Raw genomic sequence first — 9,813 nt, 5'->3', positions numbered from 1 at the left:
ACTTCAATGCATACCCTACACAATGGTAATGAACTACTGATTGATATAGAATCTATTTATTTGGACCCTAATTACATGCACTGTGTAAGATGAAACATTCAGATCATCTGGGGGGAAGGTGAGCGAAATGAACAAGGTTTGCAAGCACAGTAAATATTCAAGTGTACTTTGAAACCTCTTTTATATTTCTGGTGTGATAGCGTCAAATGAGTCCATCCCTCCACCCTCAACCCAGTAAGGTAGTATTATTTGTAGGTATTGTGGAATCCTTTTAAAGCAGAGTATTTGCAGTCTGTTTGCGCAGCCTTGTTAAACTTTGAATTTTAACAAGCTAATAATTGTGAAGTGAAAGACTCACACAAAACAGTCCTTGAATGTGCATTTAGTGGGAAATGTTATCTTTGAGATAAGGTGAGTTATTGAACAGCTTGAGCTGTAAAGTCTGTGGAAAGAAGAATTGCTGGCATGGCACAGAAAACAGAATGACATTGATGGGACCCTTCATGAGAAGCCACAATGAAGCCATATATGAGAAGAACTTGGATAACTGGAGCTTTTTTACTTTTAATATATATCATCATCTACATGATCGGGAGTTGGGGAGCAGGTGAATCTTTTCCTGGAGGAGTTGCAGCAGGTGTTTCGGGGAAACTGGACCGGATTGAACAGAGTCTAAACAGGCTGGGTGAGTACCAACTCAGAGGTAACCTCAAAAAGATCTGGAGGCCTGTCCAGATTCTGTAGATTCAGAATGAAATTAACCTTATTTGTTGAGTATGTGATGCTCATGGGTAATGAGTAATTTAACAAGAAGAAACCTGCTTTCATTGATTACTTCCGCATAAACAAGAACTCTTAGGCCAAGAGATTGTTAGTCACTTAGATCCACATTGTGAAATCAACCAACCTGCAAGTGAATCCTCATTTAAATGTATTTTAGCTTTCTGCATCTGTTGATATCATGATCTTGTCTGATGACTCGGTGGGATATTTCTGTTCACAGCAAAGCTTTGATTGACAATTCAATGACATTCAGACACTGGGTGAACTCATTTAACTTTTGGTTGTAGTGGACCGGACATTACTGGGTTTTTACTGATAGTTGGCATCTGACTAGCTCCAGCACTCTTTCTAACATGTTTTTCCATTTCACCAAGTGCGGAATCAGAACAAGACTGTAGCTCACACATTTTTATCAACTTCTCTCATGTTTGATCCATGTCATTATTACTGATAATCATCACAGGCTCACTTGACATCCAATTTAACATGCTCTCAAACAATACCCCTAAAATGAAACAGCTGCTACATGTGTTGAGGTTGTTTACTTTAGTAACTTGAACAGTACTGCAAGAAAAATGTCTATGGCAAGTTAAAGTCCTGCATTCAAATCATCCTGTTATACTGTCCATTACAAACCTGAATGGACATCTTCCAGGCAAACAAAATAAAGAATTCCCAGTGTGCATGGTATAAACCTTAACGGTCTCTTCAAACTGGATACAAACTTTTAAAGACACAAATATATGTGTGTGTGTGGACACTGATATAAGTAACATCGCACTTGGCCAATTGAGGCAAAGACGTGTCTGCCTTGGCTCTACATGTCTCAATGTGAATGATAAATTTGCACATTTCCTGTGGCTTTATGATTCTACTTCTGTCAAATAACATGCGGAAACAAGAACAGAATAGGAAACACTGAAGGAAAACACAAAGAACTTTTGATGTCAGTCATAAACTGAAACAAGATGTAAATTAGCTGATTTGACTGAGGTAAGTATTAGATGAACATGCGGCTGTATTTCCAGACAGATCTGTACTTCTGCTGAGAGACTGTCAATAAAACTGAATTATGATCATAATTTCCATTGCCAACCTTCTCTGTCTTTTTGTGAACGCCATCAACTAAAGCAAAGCTAATAGAAGCATCCGGTCAAAAAGGCTCCACCAATGAACTTTTTCAAAATGTGAACCAAGAAAAACAGAAGATTGTGGTGCCTAAGTTATATCCAGACTCCTTCCTATTTGCCAAGTGGGGCGATGGCCTGTCAGAAGATGAACAGAAAGAGGCCGAAGCTCTGTTTCAAATTTATGGCTACAACGCCTTCCTTAGCAACCAGCTGCCACTTGACAGGAAGCTTCCAGATACAAGAGATAAAAGGTAACTTCTGGTCATGTGACATCCTAATATTTACGGGGAAGTTTGAGTATTTTGTGTCATTGAAAAGAAAAATCTACAAAGGGGTCAAAATGACAAACTTGCTTGATAACTGAGTGAGATATTAACTAGATTTATTCACATCTGTCACAACATCACATTTCACCATTTAGATGTCTGACAAAGACTTACCCCAAAGACCTGCCAAGCATCAGTGTGGTACTCATCTACATAGACGAAGCTCTTTCTATCATTAAGAGGGCAATACGAAGTATCATCACCCACACTCCTCAGCACCTGCTCAGGGAGATCATTCTGGTGGATGACTATAGCACTTACAGTAAGTTTGTCATACAGTATGCCAATGCTCCTCTCAAATGTCTGTCTCCTGATCTACATCAACTAGTGGTTGTAGTCATCCGTACTCCTTTATTTATACATTTGACTGTGGGCTACATTTTTAGATGACCTTCGAAAACCACTACAAGACTACATAGATCAGATTCACAAAGAGAGGCCCGGACTCATAAAAAAAGTGCGGCATAAGCGACAAATGGGTTTGTCACAGTCACGGAACTCAGGTTGGAAGCATGCCACAGCTGATGTTGTGGCTATTTTGGATGCCCATATTGAAGCTACAGAGGGATGGTAAGCACATGATTCAAATTTAGGGGTAAACTCCTTCATTGTCTTAATTTCTGATTATAATCCTACGCAAATGCTGTTCAAAAATGGTCAATTTCGCTACCTTCTCTTCTTGTGTGCTATTTTATTTTGGTGTCCTTTGCAGGGCAGAACCTTTGCTGGCCAGGATCAAAGCTGACAGGACGGTGGTAGTGTCCCCCGTCTTTGATAAGGTCCATTATGATGACCTACATGTAGAAAGATACTGGCCATCTTCTCATGGCTTTGACTGGGCTTTGTGGTGCATGTACGAATCCTTTAGCCCAGAGTGGTTGAAGATGGAGGATGAGTCACAGCCTGGGAAGTATGTGAACAAGCAATACTTTATTTTTACCAGAATACAATGAACAGGTTGATTATGTTAGACCTTGAGCTAGAACACCTGCCCAGTGGGGACAGTTCCTTTTACAAACCTTATCTCACTTAATGACCTTACAAGCTGTAAATCTGTGTGCATGTCATTTATGGGAATATTGTTTCTTTGTATAGTGTCATGTGCATAAACATGATGTAACATTGCAACCACATTTTAATCACTGCAATATTTTTTGGCACAATGCAAGTGGCACTGTAATGTTGGTTTGGGACAGGAGTCCCTCTGTTATGGGAATCTTTGCAGCAGACAGAGGCTTCCTTGGAGAAATTGGCGGGCTTGATGGTGGCATGACAGTTTATGGAGGAGAAAATGTTGAGCTTGGGATTCGAGTGAGTGGCCAGAACTATTATACTGTTATAAAAATTGCCACAGTTAAATCATTTATGGTTAAAGTTTTACAGAATTGACCATCTGGTGTGTATCTTGCCTGTTCAGGTGTGGCTGTGTGGAGGAAGTGTCGAGGTTGTGCCTTGCTCCAAGATAGCTCACATTGAGAGGGCACACAAACCGTACGCACTTGACCTCAACCCTACCATGAGGAGAAATGCCTTGAGGGTTGCTGATATCTGGTTGGATGATTACAAGAGGAATGTCATGATTGCCTGGAACATTCCTCTTGAGGTTGATGATTTATATCCCTGGAGCATATAGAAACGTTTTCATCAAATACATAACATTAACTAAATGCAGTTTTGTGAAGGATTCATTGTTTTAATACAATGAATAGAGATTTTTACCAAATTTCTGACACCTTCTGACATGACATGTGACACACAGGATCATGGAATTGATACTGGCGATGTGTCCGTGAGGAAGAGGCTCAGAGAGGAGCTTCAGTGTAAAACTTTCAAGTGGTACCTGGACAATGTTTATCCAAGTCTGGAAACATGGGATAACCTCTTGGGGTATGGCGTGGTAAGGGCCAATTTCAGTCGTCAGTTTGCCAATATAACAATTAATCTTATATGATATGGTATAAATTATATTATTCAGCAAATACAAGATCAGAAATCTGGTGTTCAAAGACCAACTGTGTTTATTGTGTATTATCTTCAGCAGTTAAATGTGCTGTGGGAAAACCGTAAAAATGAAGCCATGCAAAAGTTGAAAATTAATATTGCATTTTAAAAGATAAAAAAACACATAAATGAGTATTCACACTGTAGACAAACACAGAGGAAGTAAATAACTCCCTTACAATGACACCAACATTTACAGCTGAAGAACACATTTTTTGAGCAGTATTGTGTGGACCAGGGAGCCGTTCCAGGAAACATCCCCGTCTTGTATGAGTGCCACTCCCAGCAGCCGCAGGTATTATATAAGAAGACAGATAAAAAGGAAACTGATACAGAAGCAATTATAGTGAATCATCAAATCATGCCTTATCTTTCTCACCAGCACTGCTACTACAACACAGATGGCGAAATCATCATTGGCGGGATTAAAGCTCATAAATACAACCATAACCGTTGCCTGGTTGATCCAGGCTCTGACAGCACCCCCACCCTCCATGACTGTCAGTTGGCAAAGCTAAATCAACTATACATGCACTGGGACTTCAAACAAGTAAGATCTTAGCTGGGAGCAGTCAGACCAGTGACTTTTTGAACAATCCAGTTTACTTTACGTCATTTCAGATAGTATCAATAGAAAGCACCAACCTCAGAAAACTTACACATGAGGCGCTTTAAAATATTGTTTTAGAGGAACTTATGTAACCATTTTATTAATGCTCTCTATTGATCACACTTTGCAGGGCCAAGCAATCAGAAACAAAGCAACAAAGAGATGTCTCGAGGTCGCCCAGGGAGAAAACTCTTACTATGAGCTCATCATTCAGCAGTGCAGTGGACAGAGCTGGAGGATTCAGCATCTTGTAAAAAGTTTTTAGTTCAGTGCTTAATCTAAATGTATAATGTATTAAAGTAGGATCATTTCAAATTGGATCTTATTTTCCTTTTTTTGATTACTACAAATTAAAATCTAAACTCCCATGCTGTGTTTTTGCAGTAATTCCTTTGACTAACTTAAAAAAAAAACTTAAATTCCAACAAAGTATTTTTTACGGCACTGCAAATTCAAATGGCCGTAACAGGCATGAAAAAATCCAGGATGAATCGTATATGAGCAGACTGTGACCTTGCGGGAGGATAAATAGCTACGGGATGAACATTTGTAATCAAACATTAATCAAATCAGACAGTGCACTGTAGAAATAAGCCACAGTCATTTTCAACTCATATGTTTAGTCAGGTCATATGTTTTCTTGTGTGTTGTTTATATCTCATCACGTTAAAAATATTTTGTGCAATATTTGCCATAAGCATTCATTGGGACATTATGTCACAATGTCTACATACAAGAGGTTACAGGTGCCAGCATTTAAAGACGTCCACTTCATGTTGCACTGTCTGCGCCATGTTGTTTCTTGTGTCGTTTAATGCATGCAGGCACACCTAATATCAGCAGCACACAATGCACAACAAGCCAGACTTTCTTGAGGTGCCACACCCAGACACAACACCCACTGTGTGACACATCCATGAATGAGCAACTTCATTGTGCAGTGACCCAGTTTAGCTACAGCATTTAACTGCTTCTTCTGGATTATGGGAACATACTGTCTCTTTGAGCCAGCCTCTGTTTTATGTTTGTTGGATCAGGGCAAATAGAGGCATATTTTGATTGCTTTATTCATTTTGTGTGTGTGTGCCAGTCACCCTCTATATTTGATGTCTACAAAATATGTGCTGTGATAAAGATCTTTTTCAACACTTTCTCCAAAGATAATCTTTATTCGTAATGGTTTGTGAGCTTGTAAATAAATTTTGATTTCTTTATAACTAAGACTATAAATTAAATTAAATCAAATTAAATAACAGGGATTTAATATGAACAATCTTATGTGAGCAAGGAGTGGTTGTCCGATCCATTCGCTTCCTACTTACACATCAGCAGGACGACACCTGCATCAAAACCTGTAACACACAGGGAGGTATCTGGCTGCTTAATTAGTATATTTTTATTATTAGCAGAAGTTTGTATTGTCATGCATGTCAGGATGCTGATAGTCTTAATTATCATTAATTTCCTTTTCAGTTTGTGTGTCGAAGTGACGCTGTATTCAGCATTGTTATCAAAGCACATTAAAGTGCAAATGTCGAAGTCCAGTGAGAGGCTCAGACTGATTAAAATAAATAGATTAATACATATATTCAATTTAATACCTGCTCATATATAAAACAGGGGCAACACAGCTAAAATACAGTGTCTCACTCTCATACACATACACACACCTTCACAACTACAGACATATCTAAAGTAGATGTGACCTTCCTATCTCTGGACAGAACCTAAACAAACACAATCACAACATGCAAATGTCCATGGAAAGGACATGGCTTCCCGGTTAAACTGAAGAACATCCTGCAGTGAGGGGAAAACCCCTTTTAAAAATTACTGAAATATACTAAACATTAATTTACTAATACTAACAGGTTGCATGATTATGAAAATATTATTGGTTTATTGTAACAAGTTATGCAAATTTTGTGTAGTTTCCCACATGTACAGTTGTCACAAACCATACGTCATAACTGTCATAACCGCTGACATAAAACAAACCGTCTGTGTGATGTTGGTGCACAGAATAGAACTCACACGTTCAGGTCTATGATTTGTTCAGGCCCTACTTCAATCAAACTTTGAATGCAGGACTTTTTCCACTGTAGTACTGATGGGGTGTTGTTTTTCTCCATTGTTTGGATGCATTCCTAAAAACAATTATGCTGTGTTTTGGAATAGGAGATGAAATCAAAGTTTCAGTTTGAAATGCAGCAGATGCTCAGAACTGTGTTGTATTTTCAATATTCTAATAATTTAAAAAAAAACACATAATGTTATGTGACATAATAGCATAATTTTTGTCCACACCACACGTACAGTATTCCCACTATGCTGACACATTGGATTAAATCGAACACTAGGAAAGTCAATAATTTTCTACTTTTGCATAGATATTAAATGTGGGAGCATGTCATAAATGTTTAACAGCATTTTCTTAGAAACCATTATGTGATTTCGTTAAAAGAAACATTTTGAAAACACAAGTGCATGTCAGCATGCATTTTCTTTTTTCACAAGGTGGTTGTGCCACCTCTTATTGTTTGAAACAATGGACAACACACAAAGACAGACAAACACACACCAACAGTCTTCACTTCACCTGACTTCTCCACATCAAGGATGTATTCGATTCCTGTGATACATCCATCATCCATTTTATAGACCCCAGCTGGCAGTTTGAACCAAGGACATTTTTGCTGTGACACAATAGTGCTACCCGCTTACTAAACAATGACAGGTGTGATTCGATACACTGCTTTTACAGTCGTGTTTGAGGAGTTTTTTTAGAGGTTGCACATCTCTGGTGTTCCCAGATGTGAGCTCTATGCTGGTCTGTCGGTAAAGCCAGTACTTTGGTCTACTGAACAGATTGCCATGAAGTCTTTTAAGAACATTCACGATCCCCAGAGGATGAATCCCACTGACTTCTCCTATGACGCCATCAATAGGTTTCATACTTTTAGTGAAACCTCTGGACAACTATTGGATGGATTGCCATGAAAGTTGGTTCATAATAATCCATCTAACAGACACACTTGTGGATGAATCCTATAACTTCTTTTGTGTGCTAATTAGTAAATGTTGGCATATTAACTAGTCAGTTAACATCGTAAACATTAGTTGTTAAACATTGTCATTGTGAGAATGTTAAATCAAATCAAATCAAATCAAGTTTTATTTATGTAGCGCCAAATCACAACAGAAGTTATCTCAAGACACTTTCCAATTGGAGGAGGTCAAGACCTTCTCTATAAAGTATTGGAGAGAAAGAGACCCAACAATTCCCACCAAGAGCAAGCACTTGGTGACAGTGGCAAGGAAAAACTTCCTTTAAGAGGCAGAAACCTCAGGCAGAACCGGGCTCAGGGTAGGCGGCCATCTGCCTCCACCGGTTGTGAGAATGTTAGCATGCTGACATTAGCATTTAGCTCATGGCACTGATGAGGCTATGATGCCGTGATCAGATAAGAATGTCACTTATCTTGGTGTCTTTGCTGCACCAAAGTAGAGTTATTTTAGGCAATTGTTTAACAACCTTTATTACATATTGGAGAAAATACCATGGTCAGGACCTCAGTGACCTTTATGTGGGTATGGCCCATAGACTGACAATTGCATGAGAGTCAGCAGCCCTATGAGAAGACTGAGAGAAAGTGATGGAGATGAGAGAGGAACAGCGGGTACTGCCAATAGCCACTGTGCCCAGGATAGGATTATTATGTCCCCATTCTAGTCAACACAAACAGAAACTGACTGACCTGATCACATTCAAACAATGTAGGCCAAGGTCAGCAAAGTTATAGCAGCGCTGCAGCACTTATTTATTGTAAATAAATACCAGGGGAATCTCCAAGCAACCCCCAAGTTACTGTGGTGCAATGCAAGCAAGTCAGGTCGAGTCCTGTAAGTCAAGCAAGACATGTCAATTCATTGCTCAGATCAAACAAATCACCAAGCAAGTCAAATGATCAACCCCCCTTTCCACATTTAAATCAGTTAAAAGACAGTGGTCCTGAAAAGTTTAGTTTAATTTCCAACATTAACAAAAACTGTTGCAACCTGCTGACACCTTATAAATCTTACTGATATTCCACGCTTTGAGGCAATGTAGAGTCCGGATCTGTGACTGCAAGTCACCCACTGCTAAGTATTATTATTATTATTATTACCTCCACCAAGGAGGCTGTTTTCAGCTGTGTTTGTTTATTTTCAGCAGGGTTATCCAAAAAGTACTGAACCAATTTGCAATAAACATGGTGAAGGGATGTGGCGCCTGTCAGGGAAGAACCCATTCAATTTTGATATAGATCTGCTTAAAGGGGTGGATACAAGAATTTTGAGAAATTTTTTTTCCACTTTCTTTAATGTGTATAGGATTGTTTGAGGTATGCACGCTACTGAGTGTAGTCTAGTATATTTATTTATATTATTCATATATTTAAAAAAAATTTAACTTCTCAAGATCTAGAAAAATCAGTGTTGGTCATGTGAGTATCAAGTCCTCAAATTTGTGACTTTAAGTCTGACTGAGGTCAAGCCACTGTGCATGCAAGATATGCAGGTTATTTATGTCACCAGCAGCTCCTCAGACTGGTTTTCATAAAGGAATGAAAAAGGGTTCCCAAAGCCCATTCATAAATGGACATAAAATCTTAATTTACTCAATATTTTACAGTAAATCCCGTTAAACCGGTCATTGTAGTGATTTTACTTGGCTGTTATTTTTGCTAATTGTTTCACATTACCACATAATTACTACATAATTAACAGTCTGCTTAACTGTTTGGTCTATTTCTTGGTCATTTCCTTACATTAGTCCACTATATAATCACTACATAATTATTATTTTTTTATTTTTATTATTTTATATGGCCGTGTCAATTGAAGCCCAGTATGAATTTGTCGTCTCGTCAGTCCCCTGCAGCCCTGCAGTCAGGGTTAGGTGTGAAGGTGACGTTATCGT

General features: G+C 38.6%; 1 protein-coding gene across 1 annotated transcript; it reads left to right on the top strand.

Annotated features, from left to right (window-relative positions):
- Positions 1 to 252: 252 nt before the first annotated feature.
- LOC139637003 (probable polypeptide N-acetylgalactosaminyltransferase 8) lies at positions 253 to 5,218 on the top strand. The gene is made up of 11 exons (XM_071505473.1): positions 253 to 685; positions 1,915 to 2,164; positions 2,335 to 2,501; positions 2,626 to 2,809; positions 2,952 to 3,149; positions 3,436 to 3,550; positions 3,657 to 3,842; positions 3,999 to 4,136; positions 4,440 to 4,535; positions 4,623 to 4,790; positions 4,981 to 5,218. Exons 1-11 carry the CDS (start codon positions 517 to 519, stop codon positions 5,113 to 5,115), a joined length of 1,806 nt encoding a protein of 601 aa, XP_071361574.1. The 5' UTR covers positions 253 to 516; the 3' UTR covers positions 5,116 to 5,218.
- Positions 5,219 to 9,813: the final 4,595 nt, after the last annotated feature.

Source organism: Trachinotus anak, unplaced genomic scaffold (genome assembly GCF_046630095.1).
Source record: "Trachinotus anak isolate AG129_WGS33_773 ecotype Australia unplaced genomic scaffold, CSIRO_AGI_Tana_v1 ptg000002l, whole genome shotgun sequence".
Classification (NCBI taxonomy): Eukaryota; Metazoa; Chordata; class Actinopteri; order Carangiformes; family Carangidae; genus Trachinotus; species Trachinotus anak.
The sequence above is the reverse complement of the archived record's forward strand: the minus strand, read 5'-3'. Positions and strand labels throughout refer to the sequence as shown.

Bases quoted from the DNA above. Each gene is read 5' to 3' on its own strand.
- LOC139637003 (XM_071505473.1), top strand. From the start codon at position 517: ATGAAGCCATATATGAGAAGAACTTGGATAACTGGAGCTTTTTTACTT. The intron at 686-1,914 runs GTGAGTACCAAC...CATCAACTAAAG, and splicing joins ACAGAGTCTAAACAGGCTGG to CAAAGCTAATAGAAGCATCC. The intron at 4,536-4,622 runs GTATTATATAAG...CTTTCTCACCAG, and splicing joins GCCACTCCCAGCAGCCGCAG to CACTGCTACTACAACACAGA.